This window comes from Sander vitreus, chromosome 2, assembly GCF_031162955.1.
Source record: "Sander vitreus isolate 19-12246 chromosome 2, sanVit1, whole genome shotgun sequence".
Classification (NCBI taxonomy): Eukaryota; Metazoa; Chordata; class Actinopteri; order Perciformes; family Percidae; genus Sander; species Sander vitreus.
The window spans coordinates 35,336,332-35,363,659 of record NC_135856.1 but is presented as its reverse complement, the minus strand read 5'-3'; the positions used below and the strand labels follow the sequence as shown (position 1 = coordinate 35,363,659).

The window sequence follows — 27,328 nt, the reverse complement described above, 5'->3', positions numbered from 1 at the left end:
GATACCTTCAAGTGTACCTTCAAGTGTTACCCAACAATCTCTGTGTTATAACATTAAGCAAGACAATATAACCTGTCAATGTTTTTGTTATGACAAGTTTAAGTGGTTGGTTTTTACATTGGCTGTCATGGTCATTGGTTTTTACAATTGTGTCATAAATAATATCCTTGACCTCAAGTAAAGTGAAACCATTTAGACTTGTCTTTAAGATGTCTTAAAAGTTATAAGACCAGTTTGACGACAGTAAATGCAGTACCGAGGTGATTTATTTAGTTTTGGACTTGTCGCTAAAGTAACTGTTAACTGTAGTTAGCTGCAGTTAGCTCTGTTAGCTGTAATGTTACAGCTGTCCAATTAGCTGACTCAGCCCTGGGCTGCAAAGAGCTAAACCCGGAAAGAAAACCATCTCGGTAATGTTAGTGCATTCCCTGTCGTAAAACTGGCCTCCTCCGTAAGTCTCGGAGACTGTTTTTAGTACCGGTCCGGCAACACCTAGCTAAAGAGCTAAATCGCTCTGAACTGCTGCCTGTGTGGAAACCCATCTTAACGCGCATTTAGCGCTATTGGCTAATGACGTAACTCACACACATAACGTAAATGCTAATCAATATCCGCAACGCGACAAGTCCATCCCTACTCGTTGCCTTCGTTGGTTTGATTGGTTAGGTTTAGGCATTAGGAGTGAGATTGGTTAAACCGCTTTGCGCTGGCCGTTCCATTGATTTCCTATAGGGAGAGACGGTGCTGCCCAACTATGCACTACCCCTGGCGTCGCGCACCACTCGGATTTTCCGCTTTGCGCCGCGCTCAAAGTTCAAATTATTTAAACTTTTATCTAGTTGTCGCTGACCTTTCGAAAGCGCAACCAATGAGATAACAGCTGTCATTAACTAGCAACGGGAAATAGCTTCTTTGCCACCCTTGATGACGAATACCTGCTCTGAGCTTTGCCATTAGCTGTTAATGGAGCATTCGGTGACCTCGGCCAAATGGATGGAACCAAACACAGCAGGGACCAGTTTTACGACAGGGAATACACTACCCTGTATCCGAGCCAAACCCGGTTTTCTTTCTGGGTTTGGCTCTTAGCAGCCCTGGGCTGAGTCAGCTAATTTGACAGCTGTACAGCTAACTGGATTCACTAGCTAACGGAAGCGAACTACAGTTAGCGGTAACTTTAAAGTAGCTGCTAACTGTAGTCAGCTGCCTTAAGCTAGTTTTAGCAACAATAAACGTTAGACTAAAGCTAACATTATCCGTTCAAAATTCATTAAATCACCTCAGTACTGCATTCACTGTTGTCAAACTGTGCTTATAACTTTTATGACATCTTAATGACAAGTCCAAATGGTTCCACTTTACCTGAGGTCAAGGATATTATTCAGCACCGTCATTTAAGCATTCGATGATGAAATCAAACTTCATGACAGGTCCAAATTGTTTCACTTTACTTGAGGTCAAGGAAAATGACTCATTCATGTTCATGATAAGTGTCATGTCATAATTATGACAGTGTTATGTCAGTCTTATGCACACTCCTTCAAATAAAGTGTTACCAAATATTGGATTAGCAGACACCAAACACTATTTTACCACTATTAATCTAATTATGAGGAATAGTTTTTTCTTCATCTTAAAAAGGCTACAATTGATGGAAAGAGATTTTTGGTGAGACTTCAAAGTAGCACTGCAGAGGAGAGTATCTAACCAGTCAGGCAAACTACAGTACTACCAAACCACGGGAGATGGATGAGCCAAACCATTGAGAGAAACTATAGAGTCAAAAACCACGTGTTAAGTAAAAAAGGCAAACAATAGAATTCTCAGTTTGAAACTAATACCCTGCTCTTCATTAAAGAATATGTCAAACAACTTCTGTGACATTAATGCACAGATCATTCAACCACCAGCTGTTTCTGAGTGAAATATAAAGTCTTTGGCCTCAGAGGCAGACACTTTGTAAAACAACTGCTACTCATTTCACATGAGGTTTCTACTTCAGATGCACCTCCAGATGTGGACAGAAGATAAAATGCACATTTCTGTCCTTGATCTCCACAGAGAAAATCTCTACCTAGTTTTAAAATATTAAAGAATACTGCAGCCCAAATGTACTGGACATCTCTGCTGAGTGTCTGTGCTGAGTGTGTGTGGACATGCACATGTGATGACTAAAGCCTGCTCTAACCTACATTTCAGGGCAATGGCAGGCAGCAGCAGGGAAGTGGGTCTGTAGAGCTCAGACTGAGCGTGAACACGTGCTGCTGGGCTCAGATGGGCCAGCAGGGATACACACAGTACAACTGAGAGAGAGCAACATAATGAGGGCAGTGCGGCTGAGCTGAACAGGGAGGAGCATGTTCAAAAACCAAATGAGAAAAATACTGGCTGCAAAACATGAGCCGATTAGTAGATAATATGCTGCTGAACATATAAACAGTATAGATAGTTTAAATGGATTGAGATGATTTGTCAAAGATGAGGAATTAGTGAGCAATTTAGCCAAGACAAATTAATGCTTCAGAGTAAGCCCAGTGGCCTAATGATACTGGCAAACCCACAAGTCAAAATCCATGTGAAGCTGTTGAAGCCCAACTGGGGAAATGTTAGCTTAGCTTCTTTTCTCCTTGTAAACTAAGCAAACTGCATAACAGTAATTCTCTGGTGTCTTTGGTGGATTAATTCATCTTGTCTTTCACAGATGTTCCTGTTCTAGTCTATATCTATGACGTTCCACTTCCGGGATTGCTCTGATGCCGCCGGAAATTCCGCTGGATGTCCATTACCTACGCTTTCTTTGTGATGGAATTTTAAACTCCAGTGGAGGACTATGGTTAACTGCTCCTCAGATCTCTGCAGGGTAAATCCAGACAGCTAGCTAGACTATCTGTCCAATCTGAGTTTTCTGTTGCACAACTAAAACAACTTTTGAACGTACACATGTTCCACCAAAACAAATTCCTTCCCGAGTTTATTTTGCAGAGGCCCCTTGCCTCCGTCCGGAGCTCCCATCCCAGAATGCTGTGTAGACTATCCAGACCCTCCTCCGCAGTGCTGTGGAGATAGGTCTGGCAATGCGATACTATTCCTGTTATAATCAATTTCAAACATACAACATGTGCACATAAAAAAAAAACTAGCAGCTTTTTCAATGGGTTTAAATGTTTATCTTTAGTTCACTCTCCTACATTGACTTAGCCTGCCAAGCTAACAAGACACAATGTTAGCATCATGTTAGCACAGAGTGAAGTTTCAGGAGCCAAAGCGCTAACATTGTGCTTGAAACTTCACTCTGTGCTAAAATGCTAATATTGTGTTCCAAAGAAAGTTATTTACAATGACATCCTCTCTTTTTCATCTACTAGTGAATACTGCAAAATTTGGATCGAATTTTCATGGCCTTAAGTGTTTTTGTGATTTTTGCTTTGGATTATTAGTTAAAACCCAGGACAGAATTTTCATATGCTTGTATACATTTGTTGTGTTAACACTGTATCTTACAGCATTTTAACAAATTAAACAGCTTGCTGTTGTTGGCTGCTTGGGGAGGAGATATTATCGTATTGATATTATCGATATTTGGATCAATCCGCCCACCACTACCTTCCACATAGCACTTAAAAATGCACCAAAGCTCTACTGCCACAAAAACAACAAATGTTCAGAGGAACCCAGCAGTATAATGCCTAATACAGTACCTCATGTATAAAATAAATAAACTCTGTTAACAGTGAGGACTGACTCCGTGCCAGACGTTACTAGCCTCCTACAAATAGAGAGCACGCTTTTAATGGCTAAATAAGTAAAAGCCAGATGTGGCTATTTCTGGTTTATGTGTGTGAGTCACGTGGTTGGTGCCTCTCTGAGCATGAATATCACGGCTAAAAAGAGCCTGCAGCCACGGCTATTCATCAAGCCACTGCTCAAGCACTTATGCAGAAAGCACCCACACACACATTTGCACAGACCCGTGTACACACACTTGTGTTAAGACAACTGACGGCCCTATTGTAACCCTATACATCCAATGGCGGATGTGGTAACCGGCATATACAATACTGAAAGCCCCCACAGTGGTGGAGAGATAGAGGCAACAATGGCTGCCAACACCATGCAGGAAAACAGGAGGAGCCGGACGAGGAGGAGGTGATGTGGGAGGGTGAAGTGCCTTTGAGGCTGATCTGGGGTCAGGCTTGCCATCTCATGACTAAAGATTAGGCTAAAAAAAAATGGCCAAGAAAGCTGATCTTTACACGGTATTCAAAGGCAACCTCACCCATCAGACAAAGTCGAAGAGGAGGAAGACGGATTGAAAGAGGAATTAAATATGGAAGGGTGATTGGTAGACAATATATGTAAAATAAGTATTTAATTGTGTAATGGGAAATAGATACACAATGCACAGCCAGGTGTTTTTTGCGTTCACCTGCTTGTGATGCTTAGATATTAACATTTCAAAAACAATAATGCTTTGAGTTTTTCTTATCACAAAATGGACAGCTAATAAAGTTAAAGCATCACAGATGGATGGATGGATGGATGGATGGATGGATGGATGGATGGATGGATGGATGAGTAGGTTGGTGTAAAACTGAAACTAAAAGCAGCTATGGAGGATGGGAGTTGGTCACAGATGGTTGGAGGTTTGTGACACACTTCAGTGATCAACCTGTTGGCATTAAATATGGGTTGATCGACTAGTGAAAAGATGGATGTGTTGAAAGAAATTAAATAATTAATGGCTGGATGATGGGAGGGCATGGAGGACAGTGGCCACAGACCTGCATGGAAGACCACAGTGTTTTTCCTGCATCCCGACAGCAGCTGAAGGTTTCGGAAAAGTCCTTTGGCCGTCAGCTTCACATGGAAGTTGGACAGCGATAGTCTTGGAGACCATAACATTGTCTCTGTTTGTCCTCCAACACTCTTCAAGATTTGATTTCAGACTAATGTTTCTAGTCTGAGTCGTCTTTTCGTGTAAGAAATGACTTTGACTTTGAGCACTTTCTCTGCTCCACTAACTCTCAAACAGTCCTGGGCTGCAGGAAATCCAGTTTTTTCTTATATTATATATATATATTATATTATATTATATTATAGAATAACTGTCTGGTAAGTAAAAAATCTTCCTCTTTTCGGCTTTAATTTGATTGAAAATAATTCCACATCAAAAATAAAGAAAAGTCTTGGAGATTGTTGCTGTTGGAACTTAAGCCTTGCATCTCCATGACAGCCACGTGGAGATTGAAATAAAGAAGAAAAAAACTGAATTTGAATTTAAAAGGGAAAAATGTGACTCCGTACAGAGGAAAATAGAAACATTAAAAAACAGAGGAAAAAAGGGAGTCCTTTAAGCTGCAACCTGCCCTTCTTCCATTCAAAGCCAAACAGTCACCACTGCAAAACAAAAATAATAAAAACGAAGGAGAACTGGTTTCTGTAGCCGAGCCAATAGACTACGAGAAAATCGCCAAAAATAGCTGTGCTTTACCGTCGTCCAGGTGGTAGTGAATCATCCAACGATAAAAGATGGAGAGAACGAGAGAGGCAGTACTTGTGTGTTTGTGTGTGAGGGAGGAAAGTCAATCCTCATTGCGGTGATGATTAGTAGTCCATCTTTGCTATTACACGCAAAACACACAGTGATCCGTCCCACTGACACACCACAGAGATGTGTGTGTCTAGAAATGTAGCTCTCCCTTGCACACACATGCTGGGTGGTTGGACAAAGACAAGCATCTATACACTCCCTCTATTTCACGGCTGTTTCCAAAGCTCTGTGAAGCCAGTATACACACACACACACACACACACACACACACACACACACACACACATACACACACACACACACACACAGAGGGAGGGACTCTGCAGGGGAGAAGGGGGAAGGAGAGTGGGAGGGATTTGAATAATCTGTCTCCGCTGCTCCCTCCCTCCCTCCCTACCATCCCCATTTTTTTTTTCAGGTCTCTCGTCCTCTCTCGGTCACTATTTGAACATTTGAATGAGATGAAAGGACTAGGATGATGAAAAAATACGCCAAGAGGGTGGGAGGAGCCTCTCTCTTTCACAAACACACACACACACACACACACACACACACACACACACACACACACACACACACACACACACACACACACGTCTTTGTCTCTTCAGCTCTCAGTGGCAGGTGCCATATTAAAACTATTCAGCCAAACACAGACCTCTTTGTTTTACACAAACACACACAAACATACTATGCATGCAGCTGAGCCGTTCCTTCAAGTTTTGCAATTTAGCAACATTTCTGTTAAAATGTCTCAATGTAGGTTGAGATTAAAGTTTAATGTAATACTGCCTGCCGCAGAGAGAGTGATTGCATCTCAGAAGTAAGTAATTTAATCTAACACAGAGATCTTCAACATGGGGTCCTCAGAGTTACTGCTGGGGTGGCCCCAAGTTATGTTTAATCTTCCCCTTTTTTAAGTTCAAAAGTTAATATGTATTGGTATGCATTAGATTAGCTTTAACTGGGTGGATTCTGAAGTTGATATCAAAGAGAGCCTGGAAAGATTAGGCAAATAACATTAAGCCATAATAACTGGACTGCATTTTATAGAGTTTATGGTGCCACCTGCTCATCAGATAGACATTCACACAACGATGGAGCAACATCAGGAGCAATTCGGGGTTCATTGTCTTGCCAAAGTACACTTAGAGATGGGACTGCAGGGCCAGGGATCGAACCACCGACATCCGATTGGTAGACAACTGCTCTACCACCTGAGCCACATTTCTCTTTTGTGGAGAACGTCCATCTTAAGAAAAGTCTAAGTTGCCACTTGATACAGAACAGCGCTAGAGTTGCACTTGCCAGGAGCTTCCTCAGCTCACTCCTACAAGACATTCAAACAGTAGCTCATTCTTATACTCATTTAGTGCATGCTTTCATTTTCAAAATAAAAGTACGCATAACTAACAGTCTCAGAACTTAGATCAATTCAAATACACTGATCAGTGACTTTCTAGAATGCCAGCCTTACGAGACTCTAAACAACATGTATTCATTTCAAATGAATCTTAAAAGTATAACTGCCTTTGGCCACATGGTGCTCTTTTCAGAAACAAGGTGGTCACTTAGACAAAGAAGCAAGAAAGAAAAAGTTGGTCAATGTTGGGCATCTTTGTCCACTGGTAGCCCCAAAGGGCAGCAGGAGGCAACTGAACTGAACCAAAATTCATGTGTTTACTTTGACTCAACATATTTTTCTGTACTGCAGTGCTTTGTGATGGGGATACATTTTTACATAAAAACCTTTCCTGGTACAGTGCATGTGATACAAACAAAATCAGACTGTAATATGAACCTTGAATCAGCCTTCAAAAATTACAACTCAGCCATGATACATAAATAGTCTCCTGTGAGCACAACACAGGTCATGGACAATAAAACCAGAGTCAGAATATGTCAGAATCAATAAAGTATATGTCCAATGGAGACAAAAAGAGCTCAAGAAACACACTGGGTGCTTTAAAAGCGCACACTGCTAACCACTGTCGCCTGACGGGCTACTGTGGTGTGTGTGAATGAGAGCGAGGGGTGAATGAATCAAATTCATATGGGGGGCTCATGAAGTGTAGGCTGCCTCACTGCCTGCCTGCCTGTCTTTCTGACTGCGTGCTTGTGAGTAAAGCGATCACGAGGGTGACAGCATGTCTGTTAATAGTAGCTTCCCACAGGCCCTAAAGAGACTTCCAGGCCCAGCCACGGACGGGAGACAGCTAGGCGCCCGGGTCCAGACCAGAGACACCACATGGGGGAAAGGCTGCGACCACAGGCCCTGGATTCACAGGGCCCGCATGGAAGGAACCAGCAGTACTTTACAGACGATGGGCTTCAGTAAATATGACCAGCGTTTATAATGCTCAACTTTACTGTAACACTCCATCAGTGAGAACACATGTATCTGTTACTTGCACTACTAGCTAAAATATTGTCTTGATTCAAAAATCATTTCTAAAACAGCTTTAAAATGAGTTTTAGTTGATGTGACATGACATCAAAAGTGTGAAACGTTGGACTTCATGGTCAATAGCCATTTCCTGAATATTACTGCTGGGATAATTCAACCAGTGAACACATGAGTGTTGAGAACTGAGAGTTAAAGCACCTTAAACAGCAATAAAAGATTCAATCCAACTTAAGTATTGCTGAGATGTAAATATGGTTCCACTCTAAATTCAAAGAACATAATTTGTGTGTGTGTGTGTGTGTGTGTGTGTGTGTGCGTGCGTGCGTGTGTGTGCGTGTGTGTGTGTGTGTGTGTAGCTGAACAGTAAACATCCAACAGAATTATTTCATATCACTATTAAAAGTTGTACTCAACGTACAAACTGATGCAGAGTTTGGAGATTGTTTCTTAGCAATCACACCAGACTTGTCCTGCACTCAGCCAACCAATTTCTGTCAAATACCTGACCATCATAATGCATTGCAAAAAGTATTTGCTTTTAAAAAAAACATCAAGTCAGAAGCTTTTCTTCCAGTACATTTTTTGATGTTTAAAGACATTATTTAGCTGCACGAAACACTAGCTTTCTACAGCATCATTCTAAAACTAACAGCACTGGCTTTTAAAAAAACACACACCATCTGAACCTTGCATAAAATCAAATCAAGCCACTGGTAAAAAGGTTAACAACAAGATTTTTAAGCAAAAGAGTGTTGTTCTTCCAAAGAACCTCAACAGCTTCAGATGCTTAAATGTCAATATCATTCAAGATGCACCCACACGTCAATGCACACAAATCATACAGTATCTGTGATAACGCTGTATGGTTGCTATTGTGGCTATTTGCCAAGAATCCTGGGATTACTGTGGTTTTAAGACGCTGACACACCTGCAGCCCTCACACACAAACATTTCTCCTTGCCAACACACAACATGACTACTCCTTCTCTCCCCACATACACACACACACACACACACACAGCTCTCACACATTCTTACCGGCGCTGTTCAGTCGACTGAGTCTTGCTGAGCCGCTTCTTTGCAAGGGATACTGGGATACCTGCTTGGTCAGGCCCTGATTGGCAGCAGGAGCTGTCTTTGCTGCTATGTGATTGGCAGCTGCTGTCTTGGCTGTGTTGTGGCTGGTGACTGTCGGGGTCTTTAGACCTGTAATGAGGAAAACAGAGGAAGTCAAAGCTTCTCCTTTGGCCTTTGTTTTTACTCACTCGCCAGATGTTTATGCTCGTACTTTCCTGTTGCAGTTAAGGTAGCTGCAATTGTGAAAACAAATCAACCCTGATCTAGGTTTCCACTCTTTCCACTCAGAGCTACTGCACTGAAGGGAATTATTATTTTGGCTTAGTTGTTTATTCATGGAGGGCGCAGCTGTAAAAAAAATGGAGTTTAAGGACGTCATACTGCCAAAGTGTGTGGGTTATACCACACACGCGCGTGCGCGCGCACACACACACACACACACACACACACACACACACACACACACACACACCTGTAGCAGTGGTCCTGGCCTGCAGTGACAGAGCTCTGCTCCTCAGTGCAGGAGGCTTTGGAGCGGCAGTGATGCCACTGGGAACTGCGTCACTGAGAGTATTGGTACTGGTGGTAGCTGCAGTGCTGGAGATGAGGGGCTTTGCCATGCACTGGTTGCCCACAGGAAGTGTGCTTTTGCTGGGCTGCTCATCTGGCTTGGTCCCTGTTGGTGCTGGAGCTCCTGCAAATGTGGAAGGAAAGAGGATACAAGAGGTTTTAAATACTTAGAATGCAAATTAGATGAAAGAGCAGAACTTTTGGGTGGATGTTCAAAATGTCAGCTCTTTTTGAATGTCAATGTTTGGAATCCTATAAAGAATAATAAAATATCCAACAGAGAAAATAACATTGATAAACAGAGAAAAAAGGAGAAACAAGAGGACGAGAAGACAAAGGAGTCCAGAATCTGTAAGTATGGGCAAACTTTACATTATCAACCTAGTCCAAATTACTTTTCAGCTTCCTTTGTACAACAGAAAATTTTAAAAACGTAAAATGAGGTGGTGTATATGAGGAAGGTTCAACAGAGAGGAGTCCTCTCAAAGATGTCCGTGTGTGTTGTTGATGTGTCACAGCATCTCATTTGTTAGAAGATATATATATAAGTGCAATTAAAACACAGCAAGGATATATGCTGTTTTACACAGAAATTAAAGTTTTTCAGCTAATAAACACATACATAAATAATTAATAGCATGTTCTGTTATGTTCGGGGCTTTGTAGCTATGCTTGTCTGCTAAGCATGTCAAAGAGCAGTAGATGAGGTTGGTGGAACACTGGAGGACTGACCAACAGCACAGGCAGTCTCTTACCAGTACAGCTGCAGAGAATATATATTATGCCACAGTTACGTATGTCCTTTACAAATGTTACTGTTTCCATACCAAATAGCTAAAACTGCTTTGAGTGTGTACCGCAATATTGTCTCTGTTTGTAATTATAGAATAATAATAATACAGTATTTTCCACTGGAACCCATGATAATCATTGAAATGCCATGTGGAATCTGATCAATATATGTTAATATCTTCTGTAGGCCCAAGTCTTACAAATCAATTCTTTAATCAGTATAATCAAAGTGCAATATCTGAGGCAGCTCGTAAAATACGGACGTTTGGACAGTGGCTGTCAGCGTCTGAAGCGACGAAAAAGGCGTCCTTCAGCGTGTTTGTAGAACGTACCGGGGAAAGCAGCAGCTAGACGTCGTTTAGCGAGTAGTATGTAAGGCCGGAATTCGGCGTAGGGAAGCTGGTTGGGGTGGTGGATGGGTCAAACACAGGACTTTCACCCAGGCGAGCAGGGTTCATAACCCGCTTGTAACGTTTTCCTAAAGCCGCTTTCTTCTTTAACCTAAACCCAACCGTCTCGTTATTCCCGTGTGTCACGGAAGCGTAAACCCACCCACGACCTTTTCCTAAACCCACCGTCCCATTCTTCCTGCGTGTCACTGAACCGTAAGCCCACCCCCGACCTTTTCCTTAACATAACTGCGTCAAAAGGGATGCCAATAGTCCCGACCAAGTGTGTTTAGTTAAAACGCTAAAGGAGACTTTTAGCATCAATAACAATGACAAAAGGCACCTGACCAAGCGTCCTTATTTTACGAGATGGGAGTGAGAACCTGTTGGAGGCAGATGCCACTGGGTGGACCAGATCTGAATTTGACTAGAATGTAGGGATGTGCTACATGACTGAAAGTTATTCCTTTATTTATATAAACTGTTCAAAACAAAAGATGTGTCCTCATATCAAATGCAAAATGCAACTGAAATTGTATGTTATCTTAAATAACAAAAAATAAAATTAAAAATGTATAATTAGATTTTGTTAAATAAATCTCACATCAAACAAACAACAAAGAAGGAGTAAAATAAGTGAAAGTAAAATAGATTACACTCTGGGCTGCTTAGAAATTGCATGGAGATTCCTTTTTTATCTTAACAAGTTGGAATATTTACACATAAATATTGATTTTTAATTGATTCACGATGCATCGATACATCGCTGAAATGACCAACATATACTGGTGTATTCCTGCGTTCTAAATGCACAGCATAATGAGCTCAGAGTTTGACTCACAACCAACACAAATGTGAGTCAATAAAATGAGTTGTAAAATAAAAAGAACTGTGTGGGGGTGTACTACACTGACGCTCCGCTCTGATACGACTAAATACAGAACCTAAATATTACCATGGTAACTAGGAAATGTAATCTGGTTACCATAACAACCTAGCAATCTGTAACCATCACTTTAATGTTACTTTATGAGTGAGAAAAGAAAAAATGAAATAACCTGTAGATTGTTTAATATGTCAATGTCAGTATTTTGTCAATATTTCTGTGTGACAAATAATCTCATAATAGATTATTTTCTGAACCATATGTCATGGTCTTCAGCCTATATTATACAGCAAGTATGTAGATCCGACAATCTGATTGGTCAACTAGACATTTACAACATGCTCAAATCAGCATGACACCACACCCAGAGCCATTTGAGCACACCTGGCTCATCACTTAAAATATAACTCTGTGTCAACGTTACGGAGTTGAATTAAAAAACAGTTTCAAAATATTTGTATTCATGGAAATAATTCAGGAACCACAGTGGAACACACAAAAGCTCTCCAACTAGTATATAAAGTTATTCATCGCATTAAACAACTTATTTGTAACAGAACTAACAGTTGTGTTTCCATGGTAACAGTCTCCCTCTCCTGACAACTGACACAAAGAGAAGAATGTGACTAAACTCTGGTCCTAGCCGCATCACTGTCGTGCCAATAATGATGTTAAATCAAACCCTTGAGTGTAATACTGCCTAATTATTGGATGTTTAGTAGGGGTTTGTAGAGCCTCTAAACAGCAAAGACTGGAGGACGAATGAGAAAATGTGGAGATCCCTGCCCCAAAGGAATGCCAATTTCAGTGACAAATAGAAACCCAGTAAGGGTCCAATATTGTGACTGTTTCATGCTTTGAAAGAGAATAAATACTACGTATTTGTAAAATTACATTACATTAGTATTTTGTTAAAAAGAAAAGCATGGAACTTTAAAAGTACTAATCTCAGTACTTCTTTACTCACTTTTGGTAAGCCTGCCACTTCTCTTAACGTTGCTTAAGTTGCCAGGTTTGTACATCTTTCCCCAGAGACTTTGCCTGCATCCAGCTGTTTTTTTCTGTGTAGGTGAAGAGTCTCCAGTGGCTCACTTAAACATAAACTGTTCTTGTGGCTGTGCATAGTCTTCGTCAGTCTTAGTCTGTGATAAAGTTAGACAGTGGTACAAAACAAAAGACTGACTAATCTTAAGTCTAAAAAGATAATACCTGCCAAACATCTCCATTCTCAGAACTAACAGTTGTGTTTCCATGGTAACAGTCTCCCTTTCATGACAACTGACAAAAAGAGTAGAATGTGACTAAACTCTGATGGATAAACGCAGAAGGGATCATTTTTTAGAGATCATAGTAAAAGCGAATTTTTTTCTACAATTTCCCATTAAAATGTCTGTGCTACTCTTAACATTTGAAATAGTTTCCTGCTGGAGCCAACAGAGCTGAGCAGTTTGAGCAGCCATGAACAAGCAAATTAGACCAACTTGACAGCCAGCTTGAAAAACGTTCAATGGCTCGAGTCACTTTAGAGTGTCTTCTCTATCCACTGTATGGAAGGACTTTTACCACTCAGGGGGTCCACCCAGTTTTTTTGTTTTTTTTTAAGATTATTTTTTGGGCAGTTTAGGTCTTTATAGGACAGCTGAAGACATGAAAGGGTAGAGAGAGGAGGAACGACATGCAGCAAAGGGCCGCAGGTCGGAGTTGAACCTGCGGCTGCTGCATTGAGGAGTAAACCTCTATATATTAAACCTGTTTGAGTCGTGCCTCACTCAGATCTTTAAATTAACTCATGAGTCGCGAGTCTCTAGTATCATTAACTCGGATCAGTTGAGTCCTACTACAATTCAATCTAAAATGATAACAGCGCCACGCACACACCTCTTGCAACATTAGCTACTACTAGTCCTAGCCACCTTAGCTGCCAAAATCTTTATAATATACAATTTCATAGGCAACAACAACTCCACAAGTCAACTCAAGCGACTGAGTGAGCAGAGACAGTCCGAGACAGGTTATAGGAACTTCCCGCAGACTCAGAGCTGGAAACATTGCAAGCTCGCAGACCATGGGACTCATGAGCTCTTGAGTCCTCGAGTCAGTCAGTCGCGCGAATCAGCCGGCTACGTTGTATGAGTGTAGAGCGAGTGAAGTCTCTCCTCGAGTCAGGGTGAAAAGCGAATCCACAACAAAAGCCATTCTTTCACTTCTGAAATAACTAGTGCTGTCAAACCATAAAAATATTTAATCGCGATTAATCGCATTAATTTCATAGTTAACTCGCAATTAATCACACATTTTTATCTATTCTAAATGTCCCCAGATTTCTTTTTGTCCAATTATTTTTTTCTCATTTTAATGCTCTTATCAACATGGAAAAGTGGATCGGCTTGCTTTGTGCTCTTGTTGCCTGGCTTTGTCGAGGGGGCAGAGAATTCGCATCAGCTGTGTGCTTGGCCATCAAGTGGTATTTCAGACTGGATGTGCTGCGATGATAGCTCAGTTCAGCGAGAGAACGACAAAACACACAGATCAGTTTAAATAAACAAAGTAAACTTTCCATTCAGAATCTTATTGGCATCTATTTCGGCGTCTCGCGCTCGCCATCCACTCAAAACGTAACATTAGCCTACCATCTTTGGCCGCTCGCAAGCCCAAACCTGTTGTTTTGTTTCCAGTCTAGCTAGATCCGGTGTGGTATTGTAGTTTTTCTAACGTTACTAGTTGTTGCAACAGTATGTGAAAAAAACTACAAAGTTTGCTATGCCAAAAAGAACGTTAATCTTGCGATAAAAAAATTGACGCCGTTAATAACGCGTTTAACTGACAGCACTAGAAATAACATACAATGTTCTGCACGTAGCATAAGCATACTGTAGGTTTGGTGTATAAATGTAGTATATTAAAATGCAATTAAGTCGAGCAGACAGTCCAAAACATTGCAAGCTCGCTAGGACTGAGTTTCCTTGACGATTTAGCAATACTGACTCAAGTGACTCGCACAACCCGAATCTGTTAAGTGAGTGACTCAGAATAACCCGAATCCTTAAAAGGAATCGAGTTTGCCAGGCCTACTATATGTGGGCGCCTGCTCTACCAGATGAGCTACCCAGGCGCCCGGATTCAGAGTTTAACAGGTTAAAACATAATGTTTTTTATCTCTCATTCCACCAAACTGTTAAACATTCAGGATAGAAAACTATTAAGCAATGGGTTAGGTGATGATGGGTGGATGTACTCCAGGTTTTATGTAAAGCAGTCACTTGAGGTTCACTGTGAGCTTGTGTGTTTTGTTTTATGCATTTTCACGACATGTTTATGAATTTATTTATGTTTTATGTATCTTAGGTTTATAGTGTGTGTGTTTAGTGCGAGTTTTAGGTTTCACCTAGATGCAAGACACATTTCCTCCAGGGAACAATACAAGTTGAAGGTAAATGTCATTAAAAGTGGTGGTTCTACAAACACACACATTTTTTATTCTGAGGGACTGACACTAAAACCTGGTGTGAACATTTTCTTGGTATCAAGTTCCTCTGCAGCTGCTGCTGGACACAGTAACTAGCCAAACATCATCTACTCGTGGCTTTGAATCGGCAGCATTAAGCAAACTGTTTAAAACAATAAGAGGGGTAGAGGCATACATTGCAGAGATGTGTGTTTTAGGGAGGATTTGTCCTTTAAAGAATGGCGCTGTAGACACACACACACACACATGCACGCACGCACGCACGCACACACACACCGTCTGTATTCTCAGTCCTGACCAACTGTGCTCCTTGACCTCTAGAGAAAAGGGGGGATATTGCTGTGCACACACTAACTCTCTCTCTCCCACTAAAAATGAAATGTTATATCAAAACACAGTGGATCTTCATTAGGATCTTCATTAAGCAGCTGATTTTACATGACACACTGTGTGTACACGATGGAGACAGACTCTGCATGTGTGTGTGTGTGTGTGTGTGTGTGTGTGTGTGTGTGTGTGCTGGAGAACACCAACAGTGAAAAGAGAAGAATGTTAAGTTGTATGTGAGCGAGAGAAAAGAAGAGAGCTCAGCTAATATGTACACCCCCCCACCTCACCTTTGCTTATGGCTCCATTGATCTCAGATCCTAGTGCTGAAGAACTGAGGCTTGTGGGTAATCCTTTCACAGGAAGTTTTGATGCGGCGGGTGTGGCAGCTCGTTTGACCACCCCCGATGCTGGCTGCTGATTAGCTGTTGGTTTGGAGTTGGACGTTGCGGGATCTGGAACAGCCAGAACGGATGCTCGCTCTGCATTGGTGTGAGGTTTGGGGATACCTGGGAGAGTAATACAGAAGGCCATATATTAGCTCTATTCATCATTACACACACAATACAGAAATTGACTTAAAATATTTGGTCTTTCTGATGAATTTTGAAACTAACTGGGAACATAATTATGTGTGTGTATTACATATGTGTATGAGAAAAGCCAGTAGAAACCAGCTGAACAGTGAATGAAAAGCCGCAGTTTTTTAAATGCAGACCCAAGGCTTTGAAATTAGGTCAATTCTAGTAAAGCCAAACCTTTAATTACGAATGACATACCAATCATCTTACTCTAAAGCAAGAAATATATATCAGATCTACTTCACACTTGGAGGTGTATTGCTGGGGACCCAAAGACGTGTCCAATTTGGGGTGGGCCTTCAGGGCTCTGCGAAACTAAGTCGAGCATGTCTTAACCTGTTCTTACAAACGTGGTGGTTATGTCAAAAAAGGGTTGGGCAATATGACAATATGTACATATATAAATATGCAATATAAAAATGTCTATCGTATATATGTTTCTTTTCTATATTGTTTCTATCGAAATGTCGATAGGACGACGTTTTACGTTCTGATCATTGAACTAAAGTTAGCCTTTTTGGACTTATTATTTCTTGTGTGTGAAATAAATGTATAATGTACAAAAAAACACATTTCAATCCAAAAGGTTTCTCTCCCACAAACAATATGTAATATATTTACTGTATGTAATCAGATATTAATATCTGCATCATCAGATATTAAGGAAACATGCTAAGTTAAACTACTATGTTTTCTGACAACAATGCTAAAGCCAGTATTTTCTCCTTCGAAATTTCCGTTCCGGGATGGAATGTCTGTTTGTGTTATGGCCTGTGTGTTGGTATCAACTGCCTAGTTTGACAGCCGGGCCAGGTTGCCAGAAATACCTGTAAAAACGCAAACCTGTAGTAGGCCTAAAGCTATGGAAGCAGCAAACAACCGAACGGGATCAACAGAGATAGATTCATTCTACCCGCCCTAAAAAAAACAAAAAACGCCATCTTTCTAAAAGGTTGCATCTAGAGACGAGTTAAAACACGGACAAATATTGGAGATGCATTTAAAAGATGGAGGTTAGAGCCTAAAAGGACACTGAGTTGACTAATTTCCTCCTAAACAGGTAAGTGTTGAGCTTCATTACTTTATATCATGGGACACAGTGTTCTCTACAGGTTGTTTTGCAATGTAACATGTAACGTTATGTTATTGTGGCTTACAGCAGCTTGAAGGTTATATGTTGGACAGTAAGATGGTGTAAGACAGTGTATAGATAAACTGTATAACGGGTCTGGAAGTAGTAGTACCAGCAATCTCCCACCAGCCAAAATTGTTCCCTGTTCAGCTGCTGTTGTAGCCGACAGACAGTGACTGTGCCCTGGGTACAGACGAATGAGAGGTTACGGTCTTGTTATCGGCTGTTGCAGTGACGTTAATCCAAGTAAAGGTGGCTCTCAGTCGGGCACAGCGCTCCGCAAGATCGCAATCTTTTTAGCATCGTTGTTGTTATGGTTAGTCAATAAAAGGTGACTGTCAGCCGGGTACAGACCTCCACTAGAGCATGGGCTTTTATAACCTGCAACTCTGCTGCGCTGTGGAGTAATGTCTGGCAATGTGAGACTAACATCTAGCTAACATTGACCTTGTGTGACATTGGGTTTAGCGTTCTCAACCTGGCAACTTCCGTGAACGAACACTCTGGATCTGCCATAACCAATCGCTAATGTTTGGTCGTGACGTATGTCATGCGCATGTGCAACAAGAGGGGAGACCGACAACTATATGCTATATTTAGCATTAGCATTGCTAGCGTTAGCCTTAGCCAACTCCTTCACCACTAACGGAGCGTGCTGGAAAATCTAACTTTTCCAGAACCCCGTGGGGAGGAGGGCCACAACATCATGGCCACCAACAAAACTCAGCAAAGATTGTTCTTGCTCGGACTTTAACTTCTGGATATTCGGCAGCGTTGCTGCCACAATTGGACCGAATGGCTTCCCTCGCATCTTTCTCGCTCACGTCCTAACGTCATCGTTCTCAGCCACTCCCTCTGTTCGCTGATTGGACCACCAAATATTTGGCCAGAGAAAACCCAAGAATATACCGCGAACCCAGACGGAGTACTGAAGGGAAAATTGAGCTAAGTACGTAGGAGGGCGGAGCCAGGCTACTGCAGCTAGAAAAGCACTATATAAATACATTTACATTTATTAGACCCAAAAAGTAAAAATATGATGCTGAAAAAGAGTATAATAGGGGTTCTTTTGTAATTGTCGCCACCGCCACCAGTGTCTTGACTCCATTGGGGGTTATGTCCTGTTTCTCTACCCCTTAAATGTTTTTTTATTATAACGATGGAGTCTAATCTCCAAAGACTCTGTAAATACTGTACATTTTATTATGCATTTGTACAATAAATCTTTTGCATATCTGCAAACAAAGTCTTTCCTGATTGACTAGAGACTGTAGATCTATAGTTAAGGAAATGTGAAACACAACATCTCAAACTCTCATCATTTTAGAGCCTGAGTCACACGTTCCAAACCCCCAAGAGCCATGATACCCTCCTCTTCTCACACACACACACACACACACACACACACACACACACACACACACACACACACACACACACACACACACGGGCCAGTTGGTTGAGTGTTGTCTCTTCCGTTTTAGCTTAGTGAAGATCACAGTTGTTCTTGTCTGTGTTTCTATAAAACGCAATAAAAATGCAAATGATATGATGATGTCTTATCTTTGCCATTATGAGGTACCTCCCCCCTGCCGTTAGCGTAGCATCGCATACCTGTAACCCAGCCAGCTACAAAGAACTGGTAAGCATCCAGACTTTTAAAAGCTTTGAGATCAGCACCAGCATATGGGGATACGCCGTTTACCACATAGTGGTACAGATCGAGACAGACAGAGACTCGGTGATTTAATGAGGTCCGTGAAAACGGAGGGAGGAAGAAAGTAAGGGTCGGTAGCCAATCCTGCGATCTCCAACTTCTCCTATAGATGCCCTACTTCGTCCGATAACGACACGACAACTTGTTGTTCAATAGAAGAAGCCATAATGAAAAAGATAGTATTATTATTACAGTTTATTTAGTGTTATGTATTTTAAACTGATTGAAACTAATGAAACTTTCTGCTCGTCTACTACACTGTTTAGCTTGTGCTGCCGGTGATTCTGCCGTCCGTCATGGCGTGGTCGTGGTCACGTGTTTGCAAATAGGCCACATTTTAAAAGGTAAGCCAAACAAAAAATCGGAGCAAAAAATCCAAATTAAGCATTAAGACTTGCGGTGTGAACATAGCCTTACTGTTGTTAATGTGTGCATCCTGCATGTGCTGTACAGTGGGGAAAATAAGTATTGAACGCGTCAACATTTTTCTCAGTAAAGATATTTCTGATGGGGCTATCGGCATGACATTTTCACCAGATGTCAGTAACAACTCAAGTAATTCACACATACAAAGATATCAAAACAAGTAAGTCCATAAATTAAGTTGTCTGTAATAAAGTGAAATGACACAGGGAAAATGTATTGAACACACTTGCTGAAATTTATTTAATACTTAGTAGAAAAGCCTTTGACAGCTTCAAGACCCCTCCTGTATGAAGAAACTAGTCGCACACATTGCTCAGCTGTGATTTTTGCCCATTCTTCCACACAAACTGTTTTCAAATTTTGAAGGTTCCGAGGGCATCTTCTACGAACTCTGATCTTCAGTTTCAATTGGATTCAAGTCGGGTGATTGACTGGGCCATTCTAACAGCTTGATTTTCTTTCTCTGAAACCAATTGAGATTTTCTTTGGCTGTGTGTTTGGGATCATTGTCTTGCTGAAATGTCCACCCTCGTTCCATCTTCAGCATCCTGGTGGATGGCAGCAGATTCTTATCAAGAATGTCACGGTACATTTCTCCATTCATCATTATATGAAGTCTGCCAGTGCCAGATGCTGAAAAACAGCCCCACACCATGACGCTCCCACCTCCAAACTTCACTGTTGGTATGGTGTTTTTAGGGTGATGTGTAGTGCCATTTAAAAAAAAAACATAATGAACATTATAACTCCTGTAAAAGGACAAACTATTTACATTTCTTCAAAAAAGGCCCAAATGTGTGCGACATTTCAAAACATTCTTCTCTGTAGAACGGTAATAGACTGGAGTGACCTATCTTGCCACTCTATAGTCTTTGTTCTCGCTCGGATTTGCTGAAGTGATCCATCCGTCAGTACCCGATCCGTAACGCCTGTAAGATCCGTTCTGCGCATGCGCATAGTTACGTAGTAGAAAACTAACAATGTCCCTGTGCGATTTGTACCACGCATGCGTTGAAACACTTTACGACCAAACATCACAACTTTTTTATTAAATCTTTATTATAAAATAGTCATAGCTACAAACAATCAATACTTGTCACTGATCCAAAACCGTGTAGCGACGTCGTTGTTGTGTTGTTTATGTTAATGTTTTTACTTTTAATACTTCGTCTTGACTAATAACCATAGACTGTCTATTATTAATGCGATGAAGTGTAAACGTACATAAGTGTCCTTTTGAAGACAGCCACCACTGCTGTATACCACTATAATAGCTACATGCTAACGGCAGTAAACATGTCATCTTAGCTGGCAATGTTGTTGAATTCTCCCCAATTCCGGGTCACATTCCTGCTGAAACATGTCCGATTGTGTAGTGTTTGGTTCAGAAGCCTTTATCTGCGATTTTTGACGTTAGAAAGTGCTGCTTCGTTCCACTAATCTAACGTTAGCATACTCATAGCTAACTATTGTAGCTACATGCTAACGCGACATAGCGGAGCATATATAGCTAGCTATATATGTACGTATGTAGCAGGACTTTGTACCGTAAAAAATCACCAATAAAGGCTTCTAAACCAAATACTAAACAAATACAAATACAGTAAAGTGACCAGAATTTGGGGTGAAATGTCCAGCATTGAGCTACATAATAGTTTGCTAGGAGTTTGCTGGTCTCTCACAGAGATCTCATTTTTCCTGTTTTTACCTGATACTTTCATCGAAGTACAAACACATGAAGTGATTAACCTGAAGCAGGACAGAGTCATGACTTAAAACACCAAAGCAAGGCTTCTAGCTCAGGCTAGCTAGCGTTAGCAAATTACCTTCAAAGTTGCAAAGAAATGATGAAACGTAAAATTTGAAGCCTTTATTTAATTTGCTATATGGTGTTGTACTGGATGGCCGGACGACCCTCTGTCTATCATTAACAGATACTTTAGCAACTCCAGCAAACACCTAAACTTCATCTCTGCCATCATAACGGTCTACTGTCACTGTCTAATGTTTTCTTCTGGTAACCAGAAATGTCCAAACATCCTTACGCCAATGCGTGCATAGAGCTGTTAAGTTTGCCGGTGTTCGCGCAAGTGTAGAACTGATCAGGCAGTGTCGTAAAACACGTTGAGTTTCTGCGCATGCGCTGAATCGTGCGCATGTGCAGAACGGATCTAACAGGCGTTACGGATCGGGTACTGACACCATCTTTCCACTCCATAAACTCTTTGTATGACGGACCTGCCTTCCCATTGGTTGAAAGACGTCAACACAATCTCGCAAAGCATCATGGGATATTCAAAATGGCAGCTAGCATCGAGCTAGCGGCAAAAATGATGGAAAATTGATCAATTATGGACATCAAGTGGCTAAATCTTGGATAGAAGCGTTTGGATTTATTGCTGAACAACTCCGAAAAGAGGCACAACTTCCAGGCTGGATAGAAAACCTTCTGTAACGGCTACAAAGACACCCCCGTGATGGCTAACTTAGCTTTTAGCAGGAAAAATCGGTAAGTGGCTAAATTAAACCGTTATCAAATTATCTAAATATTAATCAGAGGTGCCGTTTCGTACGGTACCGTATCGTGGATGATCCCTTAGGGCTCGATGTTCTTTCCACTTCCGGATAATGGCCCCAACAGCACGCACTGGAACTTTCAGAAGTTTAGATATTTGTCTGTAACCAATGCCATCCGTATGTTTTTCTACAATAAGCTTGCGAAGATACTGGGACAGCTCTTTGCTTTTACCCATCATGAAATGCTTCTTGAGTGACAGCTTGGTAATGAGAAACCTTTTATAGGCCATCAATTAGGACTAATCCAGCTGATATTAACTTGCACTAATAAGGCGGCAGGATTGCTTCCTAAATACTGACAGATTTCAGATGATTTATTGGCTTCCCATGCATTTTTACATCCCTTTTTCTTCATGTGTTCAATATTTATTCCCATTATCATTCCACTTTATTACACATAACTTTTGTCATGGACATACATGTTTTGATTTCTTTGAATTTCATTCCAATAGTCCCATCGGAAATATATTTACTGGGAAAACTGGACGCGTTCAATACTTATTTTCCCCGCTGTAAATTAATTTCATGTTATACATTCATGCTTAATACTGTTGGTTTTGTATGTTTACAACATGTTTACAATTTGCTCTTTTTTATTTGATCTTCTTGCTGCTGCTGTGCTGTACCCTATTATACACTGCAACAACCTAAAGCAAGAATCTCGTTTATCCACAGAGATCATTAACTTTCACCAACTTTCTACAAACATAAATTCTGTCTGGCAAAAGAGGAGAGAGAGACACAAAGAAAAAAGGCTTGTTATAAAGAGAGGGAAAAAAGTTTACATGTGTTCACCAATTACACACACACGCACCCCCCCCCCACACACACACACACACACACACACACACACACACACACACACGCACACACACACACACACACACACACACACACACACACACACACACATACATTAAACACACACACAAACAGTCTCTGTTGGTGAAGGTAGAGCAGCAGTAAAACTTGTACTGGGACTGAAGCCAGCAGGAAACATCTGGCTTCATTTGGTTTCAGTTCAGATGAAAAGCCAGCCAGAGAAAAGCAGCTGGAATTTGTTACCTCAAATCAATGTTAGGTAAGAGCTAGTATGTATCAACGACGTCTAATTTCCGGGATTGTTCAGGTGCCACCAGAAATTCCGCTGGATGTCCCTCATTTCGGCCGGATGTCCGTCACCTTCCTCTTTCTTTGTGTTGGCGTTCTAAACTTTGATTTATGAGGACTATGGTTAACTGCTCCTCTGCAAACTCAGGGTCCTCTCTACCCGACTGACAGACACACTTTCTTGGCTTAAAATTATTCACCGTTGGTTGTCTACGGCTGCTGAACAGGCTACACGGTTGTTTTGCCAAAGTTTAATTGCATATTTCCATTATGAGGAAGTCAAACTTGTGGTTTCTGTCATAGGTCTGTCAAGGTGGTTGTAAACAGCCGTGGTCCGCTTGTCTGGTCCTCCGGTAACGTTAGCAATTATTGCATGTTAGCATGGTGGCGTTAGCCAGGACCAGTCGGGATCACTTCACTGTCTATGTCTCAGTTGTTTTTGCGAGTAACTAACTGGAGTAGGCTACTCTATATAATTCAATGTGCTTACACAAATGTTGAAATGACTGAAAATGCCCATCCCTAGTAGCCGTGATAGCCTGAAGCTTAATGCTTACCTGTTCAGGAGGAATTTAGCGAAGTCTCTGTCCTTTTAGGCTCTAAGCTCTGGTCATGCAACTGTTTAGAAACACTGAGGTTTTTTAGGTCGGGTATAATCTATCTCCATTGATCCCATTCGATTGTTTGTTTCTTCCATGGCTGTAGCGCGCTGGGTTTGCGTTTTTACAGGTATATCTGGCAACCCGGCCTGGCTATCAAAATAGGCAGTTGATACCAACACACAGGCCAAAACACAAACAGACATTCCACCACGGAATGGAAATTTCAAAGGAGAAAATACTTATTGTGGTAATTTTTTGATTTAATACAGTAAATAAATGACATATTCTTTAGAAGTCAGAAACCAATATCACAGTCTGTAAATGTATTTCAACATCTGACTCAGATGGCAGTTGTCTCAGCCTCCTACAAGCACATGAAGGCACTAATAAGATGGTGAGCTCCTGCTCTCAACTGCAAGGACACTTAAGTTCTACTCGGAATTTTTGTAACTCGCCGCGCGCTACGAGTCAAATGGCTTGTGGTAAGAGAGAAACACCATTCTGGGAAAAGGAGAGGCATTTTGCTGGAGGGTGTGGGAAAACATGAGAGATCAATTTGTTAAAGTTAAAAGACCTCATGGAAGACAAACAGTAACAGACAATAATTTTGCCTTGGAAGTAAGCAACAGTAACTTTGATAATTAGAATACATAAATGCAATGTTTGGCAGTATGGCGGTGTTTAACATGTATGTGTTTACGAATGTTGCCAGGCAGCCTGCCTTCCTTTATTTCCACTCTCTACTTCTTCTTTACTACTTCTTGCTTATTCACAGATTATTTTGTTTATATGCCCCGTAGATATGCCCCCTGGCGTTTCGGAGAATACTGCAATGATCAATGCCTTAAGCATAAACGTCTCTGTGCATGCTCGCAGCACAAGCGCAATCTCTGGAGGCCACGGTGTCTTGCCCGAGAATAAACAAAGCTTTACCGTCAGTGGATCATTATTCTTGGTTTAAAAACGAATTGCAGCAAATGCAACCAACTTATTCAGATGTCTTCCTCAGGCCTAAATCCTTCTTAATAATTGTGTCTGCTCTAAGCCCTATGCTATCTACAAGGATAATGTTATAGGAGTGTTGGGCATTAGCATTAATGGTTGAGTGACATAACCAAATCCACACTTGCAAAGCAAACAGGAAAGACAACCATATGTTGCAACGTCCATGTTTCCCCTGGATACATTCAACTTCTAAAACTGCGTTTCAATAGTTCAACATTCCCTTGTTCACGTCCCCTCAGCACTTGTCCTCGGGAAGTCAGAGATTCCATTTGCCTGAAAAACTGAAGTGAATTTGGTGAGATCAACCCTCAGGTGAGCGAGTGAGCACGATGGTCAATCCAGAGGTGGATATCACCCACAATGCTTTGCAGTTATGCATTTGGTGCAAAAAAATACATCCATGGTTAGGTGGCAGCAGAGACCATTTGATGGCAGTAATGTACAACCGGTAAAACTCCTGTTGCTGACCACCAAAGAAGGACAAGATGAATAATTTGAATAGAATTCGACTTTTTAGTAGATAGTAGATATTTTTTTAAGAAAACCTCCAACTTCATATTTTACTGACAAGACAGATAACTAATGTTAGTTAATATTTACTTTATACTTTAATTTACTTTTATTTACTAGATAGTTGTACTTGTGTACTTTTTCTTAAATATTTGTATAGCGCCTTTCATACAAGACATGCTTCATTAGGAAATTGCATGACATAAGCAGACATAGAACAAACATAAAAATATAGAATGCCATAATTAATGGTAAATAATATAAATATAAAATAAAACACACTTGAAGCAGCTAACCCTGCAACTGGCGGTCGATCTGTATAGTTTGGGCTGAAGGTGAACCAGGGCAGGTGCGTTCCATTTTAATTCCCCGCTCTTGCCCCGCCCACTATCACTCAGCTCTCCAAGTGGCCTCCATGCGACACATGCTGTTACGTAATATCAAGGGCTGAGGGGAAGTGAAGGAGGGCATGTTGAACCACTATTGAAATGCAGCTTAAGTGGTGAGATGTGCATATGCATGATGAGCAGTTCACGTAACACATAGTGAACTAAGGAGACAATCTACTAAAAACTGTTGCACTAAAGCAAGACCTGACCTGACCTGTCAGTTTACCCTCATTTAGGTGAAATTCTTTCATCTTATAAGCAGATTTAATTGTTTACAGAAGCCTATCACATCTAAGTACAGATAAAAACACTGAGCTCATGAATACAGTTGGCTAAACCTGTAATGGAAAACATATGTAATGAAGTAATCACGTCACGACCAAATTTAAAATGGCCCAATGTGCGCATGCACGCACACGTGTGCGTGCGCACACACACACACACACACACACACACACACACACACACACACACACACACACACACACTAAAAGGAATCCATTGATGGCAATCTCAGTGTAAGGTCAAGAGGCATCCGTTTGTTCCTGTGCATCAGCAAAGAGGACAGAAAGCTTTTGTCCGTCAGAATGTGATCTTTATAAGGAGAGAGATCTGGTTTTACACACACACACACACACACACACACACACACACACACACACACACACACACACACACACACACATTTCATTTCACAGTTTCTGCTATCTACATGACACAATGAACCTCAGTGATTATGGAAAACAAGTTACACACAAGCACACATACACTCAGTGGAATTACAGGGCACTGGGCACCAGACAGGGGACACCATGTTTAGGTTAGGTTAGGCAACATGACAACATGACTTTGTGTAAACATACAACCGTCACTTTCCTAAAGCCAACTGGTGTGTTATCTGTACGCATTTTGAGCTATCGCGTGTAAGTCTACGCTGTATACAGCGTTTCACCTGTATACAGCTGTATACAGCGTAGACAGACAGACGGCAGTCTGCAAGGTCACAGCGTAAACATACACGCCACTTTCTAAAGCCACGTGGCGTGTTATCGCGAGGCTGCGTGTTATCGCGAGGCTACATGTTATCGCGAGGCTACGGTTTGGTTTCGGAAACGTCACACGCAGGTTGGGTTTAGGAAAAGAAGAACCGGTTGGGATTAGGAAAAGAAGAACAGGGTTGGGTTTAGGAAACGTGACACGTGGGTTGGGTTTATGAAAAGAAGAACCGGTTGGGTTTAGGAAAAGAAGAACGGGGTTGGGTTTAGGAAAAGAACAAACGTGGAAAGAAAACATCACACGCGGGACACAAACGAAACGTCACATGCGGGACACGATCCGCGGTCTCCTGGGTGGAAGTCCTGTGTTTTACCTATCCTCCATCCCGACCAACCTCCTATGCGGATTTTCTCCCTTTCATACTACTCGCTACAGCATCAATTCACACTCAATCGCAAGGTCAATGGAGTCACTGGAGGCCAAACGACATTGATAAACACGCTTAAAAGCGAGTATGCGTCTTGATAACACGCCAATAATGGCATACGAATCGGCGTGTCATACATACGCCACTTCATGAGATCAGTCTGGGTTAGGAGTGTCTCATCAACACCAGCATTATTTACACACACACACACACACACACACACACACACACACACACACACACACACACACACACACACACACACACACACACACACACACACACTGTGACTGACAGCCCTCTCCATTTCACCATTAAACACAAAATGACTTTGTACGGAAAATACACACACAGAAGACATGCACAGAGCAACACACAGGAAAGAAAATGC

The 27,328-nt window shown here is 41.4% G+C and overlaps 1 protein-coding gene across 1 annotated transcript in view; it reads right to left on the bottom strand.

The window, feature by feature from the left end:
- The window catches only part of LOC144528480 (uncharacterized), an 85,462-nt gene that overhangs the window by 35,955 nt on the left and 22,179 nt on the right, over positions 1-27,328 (bottom strand). Inside the window, exons 5-7 of the mRNA XM_078267085.1 lie at positions 15,756-15,974; positions 9,508-9,729; positions 8,997-9,164 (exon numbers count right to left, since the gene is read on the bottom strand). Of these exons, the coding sequence (XP_078123211.1) occupies positions 8,997-9,164; positions 9,508-9,729; positions 15,756-15,974 (609 nt within the window). The remainder of the gene's footprint in view (positions 1-8,996; positions 9,165-9,507; positions 9,730-15,755; positions 15,975-27,328) is intronic.